At 44.3% G+C, this 24,381-nt stretch overlaps 1 protein-coding gene across 2 annotated transcripts; it reads right to left on the reverse strand.

The window, feature by feature from the left end:
* On the reverse strand, positions 1 to 14,470 carry RAD52 (RAD52 homolog, DNA repair protein). 2 transcript variants are annotated; one of them, XM_041398663.1, is made up of 13 exons: positions 11,033 to 11,049; positions 8,035 to 8,126; positions 6,468 to 6,569; positions 5,801 to 5,894; positions 4,296 to 4,363; positions 3,940 to 4,058; positions 3,779 to 3,854; positions 2,727 to 2,920; positions 2,383 to 2,519; positions 1,729 to 1,809; positions 992 to 1,234; positions 302 to 761; positions 1 to 233 (listed from the first exon to the last, which is right to left on the reverse strand). In XM_041398663.1, exons 2-12 carry the CDS (start codon positions 8,122 to 8,124, stop codon positions 703 to 705), a joined length of 1,263 nt encoding a protein of 420 aa, XP_041254597.1. In that variant the 5' UTR covers positions 8,125 to 8,126; positions 11,033 to 11,049; the 3' UTR covers positions 1 to 233; positions 302 to 702. The 2 variants fall into 2 exon arrangements, with proteins under 2 accessions (XP_041254597.1, XP_041254596.1); XM_041398662.1 differs by lacking the exons at positions 1 to 233; positions 11,033 to 11,049 and adding exons at positions 11,960 to 12,078; positions 14,088 to 14,470 and having other exon boundaries at positions 258 to 761.
* Positions 14,471 to 24,381: the final 9,911 nt, after the last annotated feature.

Consider the following 24,381-nt stretch of genomic DNA (forward strand, 5'->3'; position numbering starts at 1 on the left):
ATTAATGTTTATTTCTGTATCGAAAGGGGTTGAAAGTTTATCTAAAAACAGCAGTGCAGCTCCCATTCGTGTTCCCAAGGATCGGAGCAGGCACGGGGCTGCCTGGGCAGGCTGGCAGCGGGATGCCCTGAGGCACAGGCACAGCCGGAGGCGCTGCCCGGACTGCAGGGAAGGGAACGGGAACGGGAACGGGAGCGAGGGGCTCTGCCGCGGGGCAAAGGGCAGGGCTGCACCTCAGAACCGCCAGTGCCAGGGGCTCTGCCCCGGCCGTGCAGCCGCGGGGCAAAGGGCAGGGCTGCACCTCAGAACCGCCAGTGCCACCCTGGCCGGGTGTGCAGCCACAGCTTCTGTCCCCTGGCCACGACCCCTCGTACTGAAAATCGCTGCGCTGGAATGCAGCACCGAGGGAGAGACAAGCTGTGAACTGCATCTCATTTTTAACAATCCATTCTGTTCCCGCTTAAGGCAATTTACAGGTAATATCCACTTGTAATATGGTCACAAGTCTCGTGCTGCAGGAGCACAAATAATGGCGTGGTTATAGAAAAAGGCATCTGAAATACATAATAACCTGAGAGTACATGAACTTCGTCTCTGTTGCTTCACTATAATGTACAGCAGAGTCCACGTGACACAATTTGGAAAGCCAGCTGCAGCCTTGTGATGTAATCCATGAGAGAGGCACAGATCCCACCGGGTGCCTCACGTAGGTTCCAGTCTCCTTTTCTTCAAGCTCTGACTTCTCCTGAGGGGGCTGCACCCTGCCACAGGGAGAAAGTGAAAAATGGACATTTTTTCTGCCTGTAAGGATGCTCCTCAATTCTAACTCTTCTTGATAGGACAGTAGGATGGAAAAAAGCAGTTTTCCAAGAGCGCTGTCCCAGCTTCTGCAGCCAGGTCCAAAAGAAAGGTATGCTTCTCCCACTGGATTTTCCCAGTCTCCCACGAGCCCCTGTGAAGCCAGAGCTCAGTCACTCGTGGCAGCACGTACCTGGGGTGTGCTGCTGGGCACAGCTGGTGCCGGGGGCTGCAGCAGGGGGCTGCAGCTGTGCCAGCCTGGCAGCAGCTCTGTGCTGGGTCCCCCTGTGGGGTGTCCTGCAGCGAGTGCTCGCCTGCTGCTGGCCACGGGGGGTCTCAGGAGCCTGCTGGGCAGCTGGGGAGGGCTCTGATATTTTGGCACCCGTTACCTTCAGGTCAGTGCTCTCCAAGGAAATGTCCCAAAGTTCGGGATCATCTGGAAGGAATGAGAAGGGGATCCATGACACAGTAGTGTACTACAGCACATTCTTTTCCTGCAAGCAGTGACCACTATAAAATTTAAGCTGTAAAGCATCTCTCATGTCAGTGTGCAGCAGGGTCCTGCCCCTCGTGCCCCTAAGCAAAGTGCAGGTGCCACAATGTGCACCAAAATATCCATGGTTATATTGAGAACAGACACACCCCAAATCCCCCCTCCCCAAGTTCTGTATTGTGCAGTATCACCTCAGGAAAAGGATTTCTCAAACAGGTGTACAACTCTACTGAAGAGCCTAAGTGAAACCCCTCATAGAGATGGATTTCATCTCTGTGCCACTCAGGCAAAGTTTGTATTGTTCTTAAGGTCAGAATCACACTCACACTTCTGTTATTCCAGTTCTTCAGAGCTTTTACCCTTGCAGTGTACTCTGAATTAACCTGGTTTAAATGCCAATGATTTAACACTTTATTACTCATCACTCTTTGGCTGACCTGCAAAGAACTCCTCTTCTATGGCCAGCTCCTGTTGCACTTCTGCTGGAGTGCTGTGCTTCGCAGGAGCATCGGATTTTGCTGCAAGGAGGCAACACAGGAAGAGATTAATACCAGAAATACAGACACACCCTTTGACTCCTTCTTAGCAGAGCACAAGTCTGAAATGACAGCCAGCACTACCACCAGGTACCCTCTTTTGTCTTAGCTGGCTAAGGCTTGGAAGCTGAATGTGGTAACATTCTGTACCTGATGTACAGCTGTGCTACTTCAATGTGGTTTTTAGCCTGTCCATCACCATGTTCCTGCTACCACAAGGCCCCAGACTTCCCTGTGAGCCAAGGGCAGTGTCTGCTTGCAGCCAGCACAGCCAGGTGCCTCAGCTTGGATGCAGCAGGTTAATGGTGCTGGCAGCAGCTGCTTTAGGGTGGCTGGAAAGTTGCAGATTTAATGATGCAGGTTTAGGGCTGACATTCCTGACACTTTTGGAACACAGAGGGGGAATATATGATAATGCTCCTGCCTTTGGCCTCAGAGGGGTGTTGATGGCACAGCACAACAGCACATGAAGCTGGCCAGGCTCCTGTACTGTGGGTAGCCTGTGCCTGCCAGCAGCTCTCAGGGAAAGAGCCAGGTTGGAATGCCACTCCTCACCCTGTTTGCTGCTGGGAGTAACTCCTGGCACCTGCTGCTTCTTCTCCATCTGCTCCCGGAACTGCTGCTGCAGCCGCTTCTGGCGCAGCTTCCTCTGGTAAGTGGCATCACACTCCATGGCCAGGGAGTCTGTGCTTCTGTTCTCCCACCCACAAACACAAGGTTAAACAGGCCTCAGCAATTACATTTTGTGAAGAAAAAAGTCATTAAGAAATAACAGTAAAGAAAATCCACTGAACTAGTGCTTTATGGCACTTTGGAGTTGAGCTGTCTACATGTTTTAAAAGGCCCAGTAACTTCTACTACAGCTTAAAAAATACATTTATTTGTAACAGCAGTCTCACCTGGGAGCATTGGGCTGTTTCTGATCTGCTGTCACAGCAGCCTCTGTCTGGCCAGGCTTACAGCCAGGTGTCACCTCACAGTGCTGCCTCCCTGCTGCACTCTGCCTTTCCACATAGCTGCTGTATCTTGCTTGCTCTATTTCAGGCTCATAGTCCTGCATTTTAGCTTTGACCAAGTCTAGCTCAGGGGGTACCTGGTCAAGGAGAAAAAAGGTTCAGAAATTTCTATCATCAAGTACTGGTTAAAAATCTATTTTGTTTGCTCAAAGCTGAACAGTAAGTTAGAAACCTGAAATGCTCTTTCAGTACCCAGTTCAGTCAGTTAATCATTGAATTCCTGTGACTTTGTGTTGGTTTAATTGTTCAGTGCTGCAGGGCAGATGGTAAGGTCTCCCCACACTGTTCTGCAAACGAGAACAGGGTTTTACAGCTTCTCACAGCCTCACAAGGCTGTTGCTGAGTTTGTTTTACCAGTCCATTCTCCTGCTTGTGCAAAAGGGCAAGGCCAACCCTTACTGAGTTCTGAGGAAGGTACACCATTCCTGTTTATTAAAGATGGGATGTTTTGGCTCTGTCACCTTACAAGTTTGTGGCAGTGTCTGTAATAGACGATGACCCTGGCAAACCAGAGACCTGGGCCATCTTTACTGTGTGAGGTGTCACTTGGGATCTGCTCCTGCAGTGTTTGACAGGACTGCCTTGCAGCTCTAGGCCTCTAGCAGAGTTTGGCAAGTCCTAGTGTGATTGAAGACAGCTTTGCTATCAAAGCCCGTGGATCAGCAATTGCAGAAGGCTTCATTTTCCCTCCTTCCACAAGGCAGGTCACTGCCTAGAAGCCTCCTGCCCCCAGCTGGTGCACAGGAGCAGGCAGGATCTGTGGTGGCTCCTGAGGTGCCACTTCAGGCACACCCTGCCTGGTGTGTGTGAGCTGTTTGCTGGGAAGGCTGTTGGTCTCAGGAGCCCTCAGGAAAGAGCTGCACTGCTAGCAGCACTGACAGCTCTGTGGCTGCAGGATCAGGGGCAGTGGGGCTCTGGCAGCCCCTGTACTGCACCTGCCGGGGAAGCTTGTTCACGGCTCGCAGGTAGTCCTTGTCCAGGATGCAGTTCCCAAGAGCATTGCCAAAGCACCTGAGAAACAAGAGGGCTCACTGAGACTGAAAACCTTTCATCCCACAGGACTTCTGAAAATGTGCAAGTGCTGATCTTCACTTACTTGAGTGCTCTCTTCAGTCCATCTGTTACTGCCTCCTTTCTTGCCTTTTCTAAGGATAAGGCTTTAGACTTCAGGCCTTCACTGACTCCATAGCCCACATCTTCATGGTATGACCCATCCTGCAGTACCATTTCAAATACAAGAGGATTTTGTACATGCAGGTGCTGTGCTTTCCCAAGCCTGGGTACTTGCTCTTGGCTGTTTGTTCCACAGCAAGGTCAGTGTTTGGGACACCAGCAGGTTCCCCAGTGCTGGGCAGTACCCGAGGACTGTGCTCTGACCCATGCAAGGACTTTCATTCACAGCTTCAGGCAATTGCTCAGCTACAGGCAGAGCCAACAAAAAACCCCATTTACCTTAAGCTGAACTTTCACAAAAGCACAGACACCCACGTAGAACCTGCCATTGTTGAGGTCAACAAAGTCTGGAAGGAGATATTTTAAGTGTTAATGTATAAAATCAATAGTGGAAAAGCAACCGTTGTCTGTGAAAGTAATTTCTTTCTTATGATCTAGTAGAAGTCTGCAGTTTGCAAATAATGTGCACAAGGTTTTATCATGGACAGAAAGGCTGTATTTCTAAGGAATGACTAGTTGTGGCATTATCTGAGAAAGGTAGAAGTTTGAAGGATGTCAGTCCTTTCTTGACTGAAAAGGGGGAAAGAAAACTGTGGTGCAGAATAGATGGAAAGCAATGAAGTAAGTTGTTCTATTTCTAGAATTTACCAGCCTGAGTTAAGAAAAGATTTCTGAAGGTGGGGGAGAAGGAAGAAGGTAATTTAAGCTGCTGCTTTGACCTACTTCAACAACCAGTCTTCAGCATAAGCACAGCAGATCTGCAAACAAGGACAACACTCCTCTGGCAGGTACAATTTCAGCCATCAGCATGGAAGAAGCTGAAGCTTTAAGATCACCTGAACATGTTCTAATTGAAAAGTTTTCTGTTGTAAAAACCTCAATACTGGGTATTAGCTAGAAGAGAAATCTGCAGAAAAAGAAGGGTCTCTAAAGATTAGGGGAATATTAACTGAGAATATCAACTGGTTAGGGTCTAAAAATTACAGGTGAGTATGAAAGTTGGCTTAGGACTGCTGAGTGCCTAAAGATTAGGGGAATATTAACTGGTTAGGGTCTAAAAATTACAGGTGAGTATGAAAGTTGGCTTAGGACTGCTGAGTGTCAAATAGTGTAATTGTAATTACTCTTGACTGAGTGTACTCAGAGATCAGAGACTTGATTAGAATAGCTCAAGGATAATCATAAACACACTCAGAATAATGACTGTGACAGCTCTAAAATGAAAGCAGAAGCTCCATTATTATTCAATTTCTCTCATTTTTACTAACAGTTAAGACACCTGGAAGTTGCTCATCCCTCTGCCCAGCTGCTTTGAAGTGATGGAGTTGTAGCAGCTGAGGGCACATGGTCTGTTCAGCCTGGAGGAGACTGAGGGAAGACCTCAGTGCAGTTACTCTTCCTTGTGAGGGGAAGAGGGGGGCAGGCATGGATCTCCCCCGTGGTGACAGTGACAGGACTCGAGGGAATGGCCTGAAGCTGTGCAGGGCAGGTTTAGGTTGGGTATCAGGAAAAGGTTTTTCCCCCAGAGGGTGGTTGGGCACTGAACAGCTCCCCAGGGCAGTGGGCACAGCACAGCCTGCCAGGGCTCAAGGAGTGTTTGGACAACATGGTGTGACTCTTGGGGTGTCCTGCAAAGGGCCAGGAGCTGGACTCAGTGATCCCTGTGGGTCCCTTCCAGTCATGTTCTCTGATTCTGTGATGGAAACCCTGGCCCTTATCTGAGAGACTTTTCCTTCACAGTGAAACAAGAGGGAGCAACTTCTTTGCCCCCAAGAGACCCTTACCAACACTCTGCTGAGTGACTGAGTGAGCCCAGCCATTGAAGCCAAACATTTCATTGGCCAGACTGATGACCTTGTGACCCTCAATGTAACAGACCTGAAAAGAAGAGCACATACAAATAAATATATTTATAAATACGTAGCCTTGTGCACACATCTCTGCACGCTTTATTTTTACCAGGGATTACACATACCATCTTACACTGAGGAAACCCAGCTAAATTCAAGGTTCAGTTAATGTGAACAAAAAGGCTGATGGTGCAGCTTCAGGTGCACTCTCTCTCAGCAAATGTGGTGGGGATTAATATAAAAACAAATATCACTTAATCAACAGAAGGCAGAATGGGCACTAAAAATGGTAAATGGAGTCACTGTTATACAATGTTTCATATAATCCAAGTCTGGGAAAAAATAGGGAAAACACCTCAGTGTTGCACAAGTAGATAAATATTCCTTTGAAAAGGAAGAAGCACTGAAAAATTGAGTCTTTTTAAGTGTAAAAGGAAAATCTCTGGCTCAATAAAAGCCAGAACTTATGCCCTGCTCGCTTTGCATTCATATCTGCATACTAAAAGAGGGAAATTAACTTAAAAAAAAAAGGAATATTGTAACAACTTAAACCCTAATTTTCCTGGGAAAAATTGAGTTGAAACACCATGTTTGTTCCTACCTTTTGCCCTCCTCCTGCCTGCCGGCTGCTGATGTAGTCTGGGCCCAGCCTCTGCCGCAGAGCGTGCTGAATAGCTCGATACTCGCTGGCTGTGTACTGATACTGGGCAAAAACAACACAACACACACCTCACCCTGCCTGCTTCAGCCTCCCCCTTCTCCAACAGCACTGCTGCATCCCAGGCCTCCCAACAGGAGCATGAGCCAGTTTTGGAAATTGGGTGTAACAGGCGAGGAAACACCTCAGGGTAGGTACGTGCATTGGCTGTTCTTTTTTCAACTCACTCTTGATAGATACAGGCATTAATTACTGAGATGCGGCAATTATTGTTCATGAATGACCCTAACCACAAACAGACATATAAATTTGTATATTACTGCTCAAAACCAACATAGTATCTCTGTGACCAACAAGAACATTGTATTTAAAGACTCCAAAAGAACTGAAGACTAACCGTACTCCACTGCCACGTGTCACCAGGGCAGGGAGGACAGCAGCTCAGGAAAGCAGTCAGAACAGGAATTTCTTGAGTTATCCAATTTCTTTGGATAACTCCAACATCACTGGTATCATTGGAGAACACCAGCTTAACCGTACTCCATGGCCACGTGTCACCAGGGCAGGGAGGGCAGCAGCTCAGGAAAAAGCAGTCAGAATAGGAATTTCTTGAGTTATCCAATTTCTTTGGATAACTCCAACATCACTGGTATCATTGGAGAACACCAGCATCACGGGAAGATTTCTACTGAGACAAACCTTGTAAGTTTCGGTTTGTCTTAGTAGAAATCCAATTTATAAAATGTAGCGAAGCCGAAATGTTTGTTTAAGGATTTGAGAACTAAAAAGCTCGTGTTGTTATGGCCTGAAGTGGGAGAGAACAGAGGTTTCACCACTTAAATCATAAATATTGTGTATGCATGTACTGGCTGCCCAAACAATTCAGCAGAACACAGAATCTTTTAGTGTGTGTGCCATATACATTCCTGCCAAACTGCTCAACTGCTCTAATTTGTATTTAGTTCTATTTAAACTTAACAGTAAAAATTTTATCTTTTTCTGACTCTAGAATGCAAGACTGTAACCAAAAAAAGTATAAGGAAAAAGGGAAAATACTCAAGCTTGTGCCACATTCAAGAAGTATGTAGAAATGCCTGTCATGGAGAAGAGAATTCACCACCAAAAGCTCTGCTCAGTCCAGATACGGTTTTCATTTTTCAAATTATTTTACAACATTTCAAAATGATTTTTTAATAGCTGAAAGCAGTTGGCTTCTCTGAACCTGTACTGAGAATATGTGTAAGCATGACTCAGGCCATCTGGGAATAAGAGAGAATAAAATGAGACTCACTTTTAAGGTACAAGATGTGAAAACCTTTTGAGAAGAATCCAGACCAATTTATTACAACTCGAGGCATGCCAAGACTATTGCAGAGAAAAAATGTGAAGTACAGTAGGGTGCAGCATGATTCCAGCCCTACTGTAGCCATGTTTAAAAGGAATAAACATGCAGAGCAGATTTCCAGTAGTGTGGGCATTTGCATTTCCCTCTGGGCCAACAGGAACTGACCTGTCCAAAGGAAGCTGCTGAGTCCCCAGTGTTGGAGCTGCTGCTGCTGCTGCTGTAGCTCTCACTGTCCTTCCCCTGGCTCTCAGGCATCCCTAGGGATGAGAGAAAGTGTAATGACTGAAGAGGACAGAACTGACAGTCCATAGGAAGACATGGCAAAAAGCTTATTCTAAATATCACACTGGTAAAAAATTATAAATGTGGGTTTTTTCCTTTTAGGTAAATGTGAAGGCACTGTACCATGCCAGGGAAGGAAAAAGAATTCCCTCTTTCAGATTCTTCAGCACGCTCTTCCTGGACCACTTTCAATATCCATTAATACTTTGATAAAAAGTAGGGACAACTTTCTAAAACTTTACTCAGCTATACCCTGACTTGTCAATTTTATTTCAGATTGCTGTTTTGACTGTAACCACTCTGCCTGGTGCCACATAAACCAAGCAGGCAGAGCTGAGAGCCACAGAGCCTGTCAGAACTGTAAGAAGTGGTTCCAATAATTCAGTAGATGGCACCCTTTTCTAAGCCAGTATCCAACACTTCCCAGCACTGCATGGCCACTCCCCCCTGCTCTGGAGCAGTGGGCTGGGGAGATTGTGGATCCAGCTGTGCCAGGGGCTGTAGCAGCACACCCAAATAACCCACAGAGATTATATTTTATTGTATTTGCACTAATGCTGAACACACTGATAGCCCAGCACTCAGACTTTTGTAGGCAATACAAATAGAAGAAAATATCAGACATACAAGAGAGCTGGAGATGTCAAAACAGTTTGAGAAAGCCTAAAATCCTCACCAGGTAGCATGATTTACCAGTCTGTCAGCACTTGGCTAGCACTCTGCTTTGTTAATGCATTCCAGGTGTGGCACTTTTTAAAATAAGTTGTTTTTCCAGTCTCTAAACAAGAAATCCAAAGTTCACTGAGGACTTGGCAAACAATTTTCTGAAAAAGGATACCGGTTGTTTCCTTGGCAAATGTGAGCACTGGCAATTATGCCAAGTGTAGCTAAAATTCTCCTTAATTTTGGTTGGCTAGAATTACTCCTCTCTGGTCCCAAACTTGTGTAATTGTACAGTGTTCATACACATGAATGCACTTTCCATCAGAAGTTAGCAGCAATTTGTAAACACACTTGGCTTTGGAAAAGAGCAAATGGAAAGCAACATTAGCAGGAGAAACACTTGTGATTTAAGCAGGTTATTTCCTCTGCTCAGCAAAGAGTTCACTGCATGGGGAGGGAGACAATTAGAGAGACATAAATAGTATGTGTGGTCAAGGGAACTGAAATTTGAACAATACTGTTGCCTCCACTCACACCCCCAAGCTGCCTCAATCAGATCTTAATCACTCTGAGCCCTTGGGAAGAAACAATGACCGAAATGTCACTTGCCTACAAACACTAGGACCAATTTATGCAAAGTAGGTGGGTGGCATTTTGATGCAAAATTGCTTAATACTGGTTAAAAGTCCTTCAAGCTTTTATATGGTGTGCACCATTATCAGTCTAAATTTAGTTGTCAGTGGTTTCAAATTGTGTGTGAATCCAGTCTGAGTGAAGGAGACACAAGATGCCAGTTTAGTTTCAGGCTTTACCTGCAGGAGCAGCTTCAGCTGTGAGTCTTGTTTGAACCAAACCATCAGAGCAGTGTGGGGGTTTTGCATTTGGGGAAGAGCAGCACAGCAAAGGCCCGTGTCTCACAGCAATTGTCTGAGCATTTCTGAGTGACACAACTTGGATACAATGTGGGGGACAGAATGTGAGAGAACAGAGATGGTGCAGAAGGCAATCTCACCCCTGAGGAGTTGCAGCTGTACTAATTACAAAGATGAGGAACAGGCCTGCCCTTAATAGGCCACAGCTATGTCCAGTAAGGATGAGTGCTATAAAAGAGTGGGTTAGCTGGCTGAGAGGAGAGCTGGAGTTTGTTGGCTGTGAGGAGAGGAGGAAGGAGTCAGTGTTGACAGGAGCTGCCCATGAGCCATCACTGAGAAGGTATGGAAGTTTTATAATAAAAGAACAACAATATAAAGTATTACTAGAGTAGGAGCTGGGAAGAGAGAGGAGTTAATTCTGTCTGTGGAGCTATAAATCTATCTTGGTGCCAGGGAAGGCAAGGTGCTTCCATTCCTCCTTGGAATATTGTTTCCTCACCCCCTCTCCCCACAACATTTTAGCCCACATGAAACATTAATGCTGAAGTAGATAATAAGCTATTCACTGAAGTGCTCAAGAGCCTCAGACAGCCTCTGAGGCCAGGGCTGTGGTAGGAGGCTGCCTGACTCATTAATCAGTGTTAAAATATGCCCTATTTTTAAATCAGAAAGACTAAAAATTAAAGTTCAAATATGTCTTTGAATATGCAGGATGATACAAGCAGCTTATCAGTTTAAAGGCACCCAGGAATTATAATTTACTACATCTGTGGCAATGGAATCATTGTTTATTATTTATAGGGAATTCTTTTGAGTTTAGCTGGTAGTGTTCTCAGGAAGTTTTATTGTCACTGAGAAGGAGTCCACATAAGACTAGAGGTGCTGCACTGTGCTCCAAAACATTGCCTTGACACACTAGAACAGGCAAAGAAACATAACAGCTTTTACTACTACCTGTTTTGATCTTGTCTTTCAAAATTTGAACACATTGGGGTACATAATCAGAGAAAACCAATCTGTTTTGGGAAATTGGCTATGAAATACTAATTTTCAGCAGCACTCCACAAGTAGGTATATTTGCATGGTGGTGAAATTAAGTACTGCTGAGAAAAATGTGTGTGTAACACAAATTCCTGTGCAGGAAATAAACCAGTCTTCCAGAACTGATAATCCTGAACTTAGTCTGTTCAAGTGTATCTCCCACTGTGGGGCTACAGCAGCAAAACCTTCACCTGCCATGACTGTGTGGACATAACTTCTAATTTTCTAACATCCTCACACACCTTTCTATCCCACTGCCCATTACCCCCCTACAAATTTATTTATTAAATCATGTCTTTTCCTACCAGTTCCACTCTGCCTTGACAAACTAGGATTTTGAACCATGCTCTGTGCTCTAATCCTGTGGTAGGAGTGCCAGTTCCCAGTTTTCCTCACCTGTGAGGTGGAAGCAGGCAGTTTTGCATCACTTCAGAATAGTTTGCATACCATGCATTGTGCAGGCACCACAGCTTGGGCAGTGCTCAGCTAGAACATGGCTGTTCCAAGGAATTAATCCCAGCATCCCACAAGCTCTGACAGGACTTCAGCACAGACTGGGAATCCTTTCCATTCATCCTTGCCCTCTATCTGGTAAGCTTCCTTCACAGAGGGGCTGAGTAAAAATCTTCCACACAGACTGTGGGAATCCATTCCATTCATCCTTGCCCTCTCTGTCTGGTAAGCTTCCTTCACAGAGGGGCTGAGTAAAAATCTTCCACATTCTTTCAATAAATGCAATTCCACTGAGCCCAGCAAGAGCAAACAGTTACACAGGCAGCAAATGGGATTTAGCAAGCACTAAAGATAATGCCACACACTTAACCTAAGGTATTACTCTAAGAAAACATCCACAGAAATATAAAACTGCAAAGTTTTTTGGATGTTTTCTTTCCTCTGAGAACCCCAAACCATTTTACAAGCTGATTTACCTGTTATGTCAAGGCTTTTTTGAGCTGAGGTACCTCTTTCAAGTGTAATGCCAAGGCTGCTTTGACACAGAGCTGAGGTACCTCTTTCAAGTGTAATGGGCAGATGTTCCTAATCAAGGCAGGCCTGTGCTATTCCACAGTTTAAGAGGGGTGGAAAAGAGATGATGCAATTGCTCCTGGATAAGCTGCACACAATAGAACTCCAAAGTTTTCATTTCTGATATCTCTAGGTAAACAACCTTGATGACTTGAGAAAAGCAAGGTAATGTTCTGTTAACTTCAAGAGGAGGAAAATGTACTCACTGATAGTTAACCATGGAAATGCAGGGGCAGCTCAGGAGGCTGAGTGTCTGCTGCACACTCAGCTGGCCTCAGGTGCTGGCAGTGCCTTTTTCATGCCCCTCACTCATCCAGGCCACTTTCTGTAACAAGAGAAAAAAGGTGTCAGATAGCACGTTTGAGCCCCCTGCAGTGCTTTAATCAGATCTGCTTCCAAGGCACACAAGCACCACTGTGACAATTCCTGCTCAGTTCCAGCACGTGCCAGGTGGGCACCTCCATGCAGTCCCACTTATTCCACTGGAATCTGTGTGGCCCCAAAAGCACAACTGAACTCTTTTGTTTGGCAGGCACTGCTAGGTTTACTCTTGGCATGTCTAGGATCCTGATCCTCCCTCCCTGAACAGAAAACACTTCTTCTGGTTCCACTTTTTAAAGATTTTAGTGAACACAGGAAAACTTCCTTCCTTCCTTTTATACAATTTTGGAAGAGTAACGGTGCATTTGTGGGGGTGTGTTGCTATTTTAGAATATTTGGATACACCTAACATCTGAAACAAAGCTTACCTGGCCAATTCCTGCATTTTTGGGATGAGAAATTCACCTCCTTACTCTCTTTGCTGTTTCCTGTCATGGCAGCCTTTACAGAGCTGCCCCAGGTTCACTGAGCATCAGTGTGACTGCTGGAAGCTGTTTTGCTCTCCCAAAAATTACAAATCCAGCCCAAACTGCTTAGTTTTGCTGTGTTTTAGCCTGCAGATTTTTCAAATTTTGCTGGTCATGCCTCCAAACATTTTCTTTAACAGCAGTGGTGTGTGTCAGCTACCCCTTTGCTATGTAATTTTGGCCCATTGCAATTTTTGCCTTCCAAAGGGTCCAAAAAAGTTTTATTAGTTAAAAATGCACCAACAGCATCCTAGGAGACAGTTCCAAATTTGAAATACATTTGCTTTCCAATAATATAAATCCTGTTTAATTTCTCACATTGCTTAATTCCTTTGCATTCACTCACTACCTGTATAAAAAATGATTTCATTAAAGGGACTGACTGGTACTCCTGCACCAATAATCTTTTTGGTATTATTAAAAAAAATAATTCCTTACAACCACAGTGACCAAGGGGTAGAACTGAAAGAAAAGAGCAACAACTCTGTCATTCTGGTTTTTCTCCAGGTATGAAACAGTAACACCTCAGTCACAAAACTAAAATTGAACCATCTGCTCTTCCAGGAGTTTCACATCCATGCAGGCAGAGTAAAAAGATCTTGTTCTGGAGACCAGGCAGGAATATTACTCAAATATCATCAATTATTTACGTGGGTACTTCTCTCTAAAAGCCTGTGAGACTGATTTATCACCACATCATTGATGTACAAGTCACTTCAGTCCTTGCAAGGCAAAGACAGCAGGGTTTTTAACCCAGGACTAATGGCTTGGGACTTGCAAGGAAAAGCAGCCTGTCCAGTTGTGAGCACAAAGCCTGCAGATTCCCCTAATCCATTACCAGGCAAGAAATTCATCCAGCCTGGAAAGGAAACCAGCTCTGTGGGAGCTCTGACAAACTGTGCAGCACAAGCCCACGGTGATCTGTGGTCACCTATTAAGATGAAACACTAATTAAGCTGGGATGAAAAACCTAAAGCTCCCAGGCTCTGTTTTGCTCCAGGTTGTCACTTGCTCGTTGCTAAATGGAAAACCATTTACACTTGGAATTGGCAGGATACTTGAGGCATGGGCAAGCCTGTATCTATTTCCATCCTTCTGCCTTCTCAGCCAGCAAGATAAGTATAAAATATCTCTTTTTTTGGGGGTATACCTTAGGCTTGACACAAGGCCTTAGATACTGTAGCATGCACTATATGAGTCTGCAGAAATTAATTTAAAACAGACTCTCTGCTTCCACAGCAGAAAGGGAAGTTCAGGTTATTGAGACCTCAGTGGATATCAGCCTGCCAGAGGTCTGAACTATAATATAAATTATAGTTAAATATAATATATAAAATATAAGAATACATAAAATATAGGTCATATGTAATACGATGAAATAACAGGACATAATTATGACATCAGCTGTATTCATTGCAAGAAGATACTGATTTAAACAGCGATAGTTTACATGCCCATAAGTCATTCCTTGTGCAGTCTGACAGACCTAACCCATTTACCACAGTCTCTCAATGCAGTGTCCGCTGGGAGGAAGGGCTCAGGAAGCCGGTGCTGCTGCTGGCTCCTCAGGGCCAGAAACGCCAGCAAACGCAGCTTGCAAGGATTCCGGCTGGGCTGGGCTGGGCTGGGCTGGGCTGGGCTGGCTTGCTGTCTGCCCGAGGCTCCCTCAGGAAACACCGGCCTCGCGCAGGCCCCTGGCCCGCCGGAGTGGGGGGCGCTCAGCTGCCGCCCGTAGGGGAGGCCCGGGTTCGGTGCCCGGTGCTCGGTTCGTTGCCCTCTGCCCGGTTCGGTGCTCGGTTCCCAGACCCGCCGGGCCGGGCCCTGCCCGCCGTACCTGAGCCCCGCCGCGGCCTGTTCGCACTTCCCGCCCGGAGCGGCCGCTACGGCGCCGGAGAGCGGCCAAACTTCCCCGGGAGGGACGCGCGCGCGGGCGGTGACGCACGCCGGGGGCGGGGCGGGGCGGGCCGAGGGAAGCCCCGCGCGGCGAGCGCGCGCGCCGGGGGGGAGGCGGGGCCTGCGCGTGTCTCGCGCCGGGGGCGCGGGAGGGAGCGGCGGAGGAGGCGAAGCGAGCGAGGAGACGCGGCGGGAGCGGAGCGGAGCCGAGCGGAGCGGAGCGCGGCCAGCGCCGGCGCGGCCGCGTCGGGCCGCGTCCTGCCGGGCACCGCTGGCGCCCGGGCGGGGTTTGGTTGTGCCTCGCACGGGCGGTCATTGCTGCACTGCCCGTTCGCCTTGCCGGCCGTGCTTTTCCGCCCCTGCTCGCTCAGGCTGTCCTTGGGAAGCGCACGCTTTTGTTATCTCCGGCACCTCAGCCCAGGCAATGGTGAGCGGCGTCTTTCTGCCCAGACCCTGTGGCGGTGCTGGGTTTTTGGTGTTTTCTCCGTGAGTTTAATGTATTTTATCGCATCTACTACGAGCCAGCGTCAGCTGACGCGGTGCTTTGTTTCTGGGTGTGCTGCCATCCCGAAGCCTGTGTCAGGAACTGCTGCCCTTCCACATCTGTCTCGTTTGGAGTGTGAGCTCTGGAGGTTAGTTAGGAAGCACGCGATTTATTGAACCTGGAATGTTTCGTGCGCTCTGGAAGTTTCACGCCATGGTTTGTGCTGATACGGTGTGAGATGGTTTAAAGGGAAGCCCCTGTGGAAATGGGAGATGCAAAGATGTAAAGAAACACCTATGGAGGTGCTGGTGGTGGTGGGAAGCAGTACACAAGCCGAGAGAATGAAGGAAAATGGATAAAAATAGAATTGTTCTGAAGAGCAATGCGTGTTTTACATTTTGTCCCGGCACGTTTTGGGGGCCACGCTCAATTATTCAGGGCGGCTGTAGCTGCATAGCCTGTTACCTCAGATCCAGCAGGCTGTAAGCACACACAGTTCTCTGGCTTGGTTGTGGGGTTGTAATTCTCACACAATGGCCAACTGGGCAAGGATGTCTGCAGCAGCCACCTCCACCAGCTGCCTGCCCTCCTTTGCTCCCTGAGATTATTGCGTCTGCAGCCGTAGGTGGCTGCACACACATCTCCTCCTGAGCTCCAGCCTGACACCATCCTGGAGTTCGTGTTGGAAGCTGCAGCAGCTCAGCTCGCATGTGTGTGCCCCAGTTCAGGGGCAGTTATGAGTCAGCACCCTTAGAGGCATTCCAGATGGAATAAGACAAGAGAAATCACCACCTTGCCCGTGCTGCTGTGACTGGTGTTGGTAGTGAAATAGGGATTTATTTTTTTTTTCAGTAATGAAAGCGGTGATTATACAGTTAACAGCCGCACTGAGTGTGGTTCAGTTCTGGAAGCACAGTTCAGAACTTTATCACAGAATAGCAGTTCCCAGAACAGTCAAGTCTGTGCCTACTGTGCCATCCAGAAATTTGGAATTATCTGAATCCATCAGGCTGTAAGAGGGGTTGGAGCTAGAAAAAGGTTGGGATCTGCTGAATGAAATGTGAGTTTATCATAATCTTTGATATAATTTGAACTTCTTCCACCACTTCTGGGAAACCAATTTAAGTGTAATTAAATCACTGTTGGGATGTTAACAGCAGCCTGAACTGAATAAAACCTGCTCTCTGGACTATATTAAAGCATCATGTTTCTCATAATTTGTAGCTTTCTTTTTGATCCTGTCATGAGCTTTTTTGAGATTCCATTCACGTAACTTTTCATCTGTAATATGTGGCTAATGGCCTGATTAGCAAAAAAGGCAAGTTTGGTACTTCTGTGGCCTATTCCCTTTTACTGAATTGCAAATCTTGGTGAGGAGAGAAACCCTGTCTGGTTTTTTGAGGTGTCTTTGATATTTAGTGGGTTCTTTTTTATTTCCTTTCTTTTTTTCTTTCTTTCTTTGAATATGCCACTCTCTCAGTTCCTGGTAGCAGCTGTATGAATAGAAATATTTCACTGTGCTATTGTAACCAGTGCTTGAGTTCCTTGCCCTTATTCCTTTCTGTGTGAAGCAGGATACTCTCCCATTGTTATCTCTCATCCCCTCACCCCTCCTTCTTTTCAAGCCTGTTCCCCTGAAAACCTCTCTGGGATGGGAGTTTTGTTACAGCTCTTACCTGGCTAAGCCACTGCAGAATTGTGTTGTGTTTGGAGGGTCTGGCTTGTTTTAGCCGAGTTGGTTTGGTAAGAAATCTTAAGTGTGGAGGGCTGCATGTGGCTTTTTAAATTGCAGAACTAAACCCACAGTGTGGGTTCCTGACCCTTGCTGGCCACCCTGCTGCAAAGGGTGGCCAGTGAGGTGAGGAGGGCTCTATCCACTGCTGCCTGTTCAAGCCAAGAGTTTAACGAGAGTTTAACTCTGGCATGCAGGAGATCCTAGAAAATCCAGTGCTGATGTAGCAGTAGTGGTGTTTTGTGGCACGTGGGTTATGTCAATATCCTTGTTGTCAGGGTGAGATTATGATGGAATTTCTGTAGCTGGAGCATGCTTTGCCTTGCACTGTGGTGTTGCCCATGGTGACTTTAGGCTGGCTGGCTGCACGGGTTCACCAGTGCTTCTAGGCACTTCTGAAATATCTTTAGTGCTTTGAACATTTTGTTTCTGCTATTAGGAGGTGGGTTGTTGATTGCATGCCACCTGTGGGAAAGAGAGAAACAGCCATGGATAAAAACAAAGAGTATTTACTGACTTTATACTCTAAAATGAGCCTAGAAACTCTTCAGCCATACAGTGACAGAAAATTAACATCCACAGGTCTTAAGTCTTCTGCATAATTTGAAGAGTCAGAGTTAATTTAATCAGTTTATCCCTAGGAAGTGATATGTGGGATATAAGTGCTGGAGTTCTGATACCTGTTGCTTTTTGTGTTTTGCCTTTAAAAAGGGCACGTGGTGGTTTTGTTTTCTTCACATCTGCTTTAAATTTAGAGACTTGTAATTGCATCCCAGTCATTGCACAAAAGAAATCCTGGTGCACCTAGCCAGACTCCCTACACATGAGTAAATAAAGGTTTAGCTGAAATATATGTATTTATTAGAATAATAATAAGCCTTTTTTTTTTTTTTAATGGTCTTGTTTTTTTGGAAAAGGAGTTAGAAAGAAAGGGGACTGTGATGGTGACAGCAGACCCTTTATGCTGCCATCCAGACCTGTGGGTATTACAAGAAACAAAATTTGATGTCAGTTAAAAGTGCTTTTGCAGAGAAAGTGCTGTAGAGTAGAGCAGAGCATGGGCTGTGTTAAGTCTTCCTTGCTGGGTAAGTAGATCCCCTGAAAGGAATTGTGTACGTGTGGGAAAGAAATTAACCAGGAAACTGATGAATGAACATTTCTGGCTCTCATTTGCAGACTTGCAGGTGGTTTTTGCTGGTGGGATACCTTGTAGGAATGGGAAGCAGAAAGGAGTATAAAAAGGGCAGGGAATCAAGATGTTTCCATGTTCTGTGGTGCCATTCCTGCTGACCTTTCGGATGTAAAAAGTGTCTAATGCTCCCTTGACAAATGAATGCTGGTTTTTCCCCTAAAACTGTTAGGGTCAGGGTTGATTACCTGCCTTTTACAAAACATGTTTTTTTTAATAGGTCAAAGTCACCTGAAGAATTTCAGGGATTTTCTGAGATGCTTTTCTGGGAAGATTTCTGTATGTGTGGGGGAGAATGTGTCAATTGACATCTTGTGTTGGGTGAGACAGAACAAAGGCTCTGTTACAGTCAGTGAACCTGGCAGATGTGGAAGTAGGCGAATTTAATACAAAAAATATAAAACAAGCGCCACCACCATCCCCCCAGGTTTTAAAAATGATTGGATATAAACAGATGGCAGTGCTTCAGCATTTATGTGCTCTTTAGGAATGAGAGACAATTCTGATATGAACAGTTACTTTTTTGGTCTTATTTCTGTCTTGATTTCATTCATCATTATTGCTTTCTTGCTGTCAAGGCCACAAGGATATTTTGGTAAACAACCCTGAATTCCATGGGTTCAATGCCTTGTGTCCTGCACTGGCTGGCTTGCAGTTTCCAAAGTAAACTTACTTCTGTCCTTTTTGTGTGTAATAGTAATTAATTTAACATGAAAAGTAGTGAGCCTTCTTACCTTCCAAAACCAGGGAAAACCTAAAATCTACAAAATAGCCCTAAAAGACAGAGGCTTCACACTTTATATAAAAAGTAATGTAGCAGCCATAGGTTTTGTAGCTGTGGGGTGGGCTGGGAAGTAACAAGAATTCATTTTTTCTCATGGTTAGTACGCCTCTAAGTTGTTGTGAATCATGTCAGTTCTCTCATTATACCCACTGTTTGGATTCCTGGCAGGATTTTACTGGAATGTAAGCTTTTCTTTGTTTGGAATGCCATCTTTTCTACCTGCCCTCCCCTCTGTTCTATCTACTCTGCAGTCTCTGTCCTTCTGTGTAATCCAGACGTACTTACTTGGCATTGACTATTCGGGTGTGAATTATGTAAATGGGAACAATTACTACCTCTGTTAATGAAGTCTAATGTGTCTGCTACAGCCCTTTATCAGATTAAAATGCCTCTTGTAAAGGCTGACTTTGCTTTTATTATTAAACTGACATTCAAAGCTTTCCTTGTGCACACAAGGATCAGTGTGGCAAGGAACTTCTGTCTTCTGGATCTGGATGTGTGGCTTCGATTCTGCTGCTGAGGGGCTCCAGAGGGGTCCCTGGGCTGTGAGATGCACTTGCCTGCCTGCTCTGTGATCCCACTGCCCCACTCCTGGCTGTCAGGCAGTGATGCTTTTAAGGAATTGTCTCCATAGATGTTGCAGTTTGTCACCTGGTGTCAGTCCTGAACAGAATTTGCAGCAAAGAAATTCACAGGACTTGCTGAAGGCTGCAGGAGCTACTCTGGAGTTCTTTTTGTTTAAAAAAAATATAGGCTGGATTTTCCCTGTATTTCTGCAGCATGTTTGTGTGTATCTGGTTGCTTGCTTACCTGGATGTAGCTAATGTGCTATTAGTGTTTGTCTTGCAGTGGTGGGAGACATGAAAGGCATTATCAATTTACGTGACAGAGAGATCTTCCAGAGGGTAGCAGAACTTTTTTTTTAAATGAATCTTCTGTGTTCTCTCAGCTGCAGACAGGAACACCTGCCCTCTGACCCACTGGTTCACATAAAATAATAGGTGTAGGGGCTGAGTGTGACAGCACTGCTAAACACATCTCATTTTATTGGATTTGTAATACTGAAGTTTGATATTCAAGTGATCCCTCCAGAATTTCTTACGTTTCTGTTGTGTCCCACTATAGCTTTTATTGAAACCACGGGACCTTCTGACAAGACTCGTGTTCCTGTTCCTGCTCTCTCTCATGCCACAACTGCCTTACAAGTAAATCTCCATGAAGTCGTGCAGGTGGCTTTTTACTGCTCTTTTAGCATGCCAGGTCCTGATCCTGGCGTGTTTTGAGGGAAGCTGGGTTCTCCATTGCTTTCACTGCCTAGGAGTAGGTTGTTGTGATGAAACAGGAGGATTTTGGTTGCTCCAGGTTGCACTGCAGTACATTTAAATGTCTGCTGCCAGACTGTAAACATTTTCCATGTTAATGGTGTCTGTCTCTGAGTGGTTTTGGACAGTCACCTGTGAGCTGAGAAGACATTTGTCTTAGCTGCCATTTCAAGCAGGATGTGATGTTACCTGTTTTAAAATTTCTATACAGAAAATGTGTACATAACTGTCCTTTTCTAAGCCTTTTTCTGCAATATTGTGTAATTCTTGCCTGTTCTTTTTTCTGATAGTCCTTACAAGTTTTTCCATAATCACTAGATAGCATTTTCAACTTATGTGAAAGCAGCTCAGGTCTTTGTGCCTGCAAAGGTGCTGTGCCAATTTAAATTTATATAAATATACATATGAAGTTTTTACTTGGGCTGATGTGATACTTTTAATTTTTTTTTTAAATTGGTTTGCATATAGGATGCTCTTTGAAGTTTTTGTTCTATTAATGAACAGTGAACAAGAGAATTTTGTTTCATAATTGTAAAGTTCTACAAGCTCTCTTGAGGGAAAATTTTTTAGGACTTGCTTCAGTGCTAAAACAAAACAAAAACTGTTTTGTTTTTTTAAGCTCTTTATGTTGAGAGTATCTTTTTTGTTTGTTTTTTGTACTCCTGGGTAAGGACTCTCATATTGGCAGAAAAAACAAAGGTTTTTGAAATCTACAGGAGAATTTGCCAGGGGAAGAGGGTTAATGCATTTAATGCATTCACAGTTGGACATTGTTCCTTGTGGTTATCACCATCTTGTACGGTTAAGGGATGATTTATTTGTGACTAAATTTAGTCTCACTAGAAGAGGAAAATAGTAACAGTGCTGCATGTTGGTCCCATGGAAGATAAGAGACCGTACTTGTGAGATTCCCATAAAATGCCAGTGTGAGTCAGAATATTGAAAAACTAACATTTCTGGTGTGATGTTATCTGAAAGAAATCTTCCATGTACTTTTGCTTGGGCTCTGGGATGGAAACTGGAATTCTTTCTTCTTCCTGATTAATTGATATTGCAAAAAACAATTTTTTTTTTTTTTTTTTACTTCCCTCACTTTGCTCTTTTCATGGTGAAAGATTTTTTTCCTAGTGTGAACTGTAGTATCTGTGAACTGTAATATCTGCTTCTGCAACAAAGTGATAAATGGCACTAGGAAAAAAATAGGGGGAAAATAAAAGAGTTAAGATTTATCTTGTAATTTCTTTTTGATCTTGAACTGTGGCAAATCTGTGTCAGTGGAAATACTGAAAACTGGCTGCATGTGTGGAAAAATGTATTTAGTTAATATTGGAATATTCACAATTTTAAGGTCGAACAGTGGTGTAATGAAAGTTGTCACTTCAAGAAAAATACTGGAGGGTTATGTTTGCTTGTTTCCAAAGACAACTCTTCATCTTAATCTGCTGCTTTTGAGTGAAAAGCGAGTGCAGTGCAATGCATGGCAGCAATAGCAGAGTTCTTCTCCCTGAGTTTCAGCTGTGCCAGCTCTGGGAATCCTTCCCATTACCCTGATCAACAGCTAATTCTAGCCCTTGGCTTTCATAGCATGAGTTGTTTGATGTTTCTGGAGTGGCAGAGGGGATGGTGCCTGCCTGTGAACCAAAGCTTAGAGCTGAGCACAGGACTGGTGTTTCCAGCTGAGGAGCTGAGAGCTCCCCTGGTAGCTGGAGATGGTTCCTGCACAGCACCTGCAGAGGTACCAGAGCTGCTTTTCTCTCAAGGATATTCAGAGTTTAACAAGATGGTGGCTAATGCAAGGAGAAGGCAGCTCTCCATGGCACTTTTTCATGGCATTGTCCTTGTTGAGGGTGAGGAGCTCTTTCGAAGTTACCAAAAACCTTTTGAGCTCCTCTGGGGTGTTGCTGAGGACTTTACCAGGTGATGCTTCTGTGTGCAACAGTGATGTACTTCCAGCAGATTTTAAACTTAGTGGTTTTGGGGTTGAGTCCTTTAACTGAAACACACATAAGTCTGATCTTTAGGTTCGATTTAAACTCATATAAAGCTGTTAATGAGTGTTTGCCCTGATTTACTGTGGTGAGTTTCCAGCAAGTGAATTAAGTGCTGTGATTTGGATTAATTTTCAGGAGAATCCTAATGAATGCAAGCTCTTGGTGGAATGTACTTTATGCAGTGTGTAAGAAATCAAATCTGACTTGTTTTGAGTGCTCAAGTGGTGTCACAGCAGCATTTTTAGCATTTTGATATCTCAAACAGTGAGGCTAGTCTGAAATAGCCTTTCTGTTTGGAAGAAGTGTTTTTCTTCCAGATCTGGGGCACAGTGTCTTGCTTTTCGAAGCAACTTCAGTGTAACACTGTGCACTTTGTTGCATAGTTTATATTTCTGTGCTGTTTTGCATAAGGATATGTAGTTGAAATAGAAGAAATGTAACTTGTATTAAAAAATACATCTGTAGGGGTTGCTTTGGCAGATAATTTCAGTTAATGCTGGTGGCTGTTTTTCCTTGGCTAGTTCTTCTTTATGTGCTCTAAAATATTCTGTGGCAATATTGTTGCCAGTTTTTCTTATCATTAAAAAAAAACCAACAGAGTGAGCACTTGAACATCTTGAGAACTGCTCACAAAGCAGTGTCAATTTCCATAAGCTTTGTAAAATTCCTTATGCCATTGTATCTTCTCTGAAATTGTGTGAAGTTGACGAAACTGACCTTCTTTTCCATTTCAACTTTAAGATTAAGCTAAACATTTTGAAACTATTTCTTGTTGTATCTTTTCCTATACTAACTTATTCAGAAAGGTAAAAAATACTCTATCTTTCCTTCCTGAATTTTACTTTTTTTCTTTCTACCCTTTTCCAGTATTTTTTGCAATATTATTTTTTGCTTGCCAACTTCCACCCACTTGCACTGCTCCTGCAATTTCTTTTGGAAGTGTATCCCTGTTTTAAACCTAATCTTTACCCTGTTTGCCCAATTATTATCTCACAAACATGCTGGTTTGGAGAAATTCATTCCTAATATCTGGCAAACCTGATTTCTAAGCAGAAGGGCAGGTAGATGAAAGCTGTTGTAAGCAGAAGGGCAGGTAGATGAGACCTAGTGTGAAAGGCAAGATATTGGGATATACTAGATGCTGCTGCTCCTTGGACACTGGCTGGTATTCTTTCATCTGATGGGATCAGGAATGTTTCAGTGTTCTAATTTTGATTTCAGTTGAGCCCAGCAGTAACATGAAATAGTTTACACTGGAAAAATCAGTGGAGAAGAAAAAGTGCGAACTGTATAGTGGGGTAATTTTTACAGTGCAGTGGTTTAGCTACATTTTTTTGCTTCTCTGCTAGATCTTGGCTATTGACGTGACCCCAGCCCAGAGCCCCTGTGCTAAAGAGTTTCCTACCAGTATTTGTACTACAGCATCATACTGCACTGCAAAAGTAAGGAGTTCTCTTGCATATGCCACCAGAGTCTGTATTTAAAGAAAAAGCAGAGGGGAGAAGGAACAGCAACAGGATGATGTCAAACTGTTCTGGGTTTTGAGAAGTCCCTGCTATTGAGATATTATTTAATGGAATTAATCTCAGCTGGTTAATGAGAAGTATATTCCAATCAAAATCTTTTCTTAACCTGAGCAAAGATATAAGTTACATTTACTTTGGGAGAAAATAAGAATCTAGAACCAGTTTTCAGTGGAGCTGGGATTCTTTTGGTCCTCTTAACCTCACTGGTCTCATTGCTGGGTCATTGCTCTTCTTTCAGATTTGCATCTGTGCGTGCTGAAGTGGTGTGGTCTGTAATGATTTCATGATTATTCTTAGTTTTGGTTCTGACTGCTGCATTTGAAGTGGGACTGACAGCAGTGCTAAGGAACCTTCTGGTTGAGATCATGGTCAGAGTCATTTCTGTCTGTCCTGCCTTTGCATTTGCAGGATGATTTCGCAGCACAAGGGTTTAGAAACCATGTCCTATGGAAGCTAGCAGTGCTTGAAGGAAAGATACACTGCTGAGTGGTTTTAGAGTTTTGATTCTCTTTCTCAGAAAGGTAACAGGTAAAGCATTAGGGCCAGTTAGAAATGGGAAGAAAGATTAGATGGCATCTGAAGGGTTTTGCCATCACCAACAAAACTACACCTTGAAGATTGAGGGATTCTCTTTTCTTCTTTACTGTGATAATATAACAATAGAAAAGCAAGAGTAGAAGTTTCTTTTTGCGTTTAAATATAAGGGTTTAAATAAAACATTGTTTTTTTTAATTAGGAGGAATTTAAAAATACTGGAGAACTCTAAATATAGGACACTGTATTCTAATGTGGGACAAACATTTGATGATAATGTGTTATTTTTATTGATGTAGATTTTAATATGTTGTTCTTACTGACA

The sequence above is a fragment of the Onychostruthus taczanowskii genome, unplaced genomic scaffold (genome assembly GCF_017590055.1).
Source record: "Onychostruthus taczanowskii isolate IOZ18803 unplaced genomic scaffold, ASM1759005v1 scaffold15, whole genome shotgun sequence".
NCBI lineage: Eukaryota > Metazoa > Chordata > Aves > Passeriformes > Passeridae > Onychostruthus > Onychostruthus taczanowskii.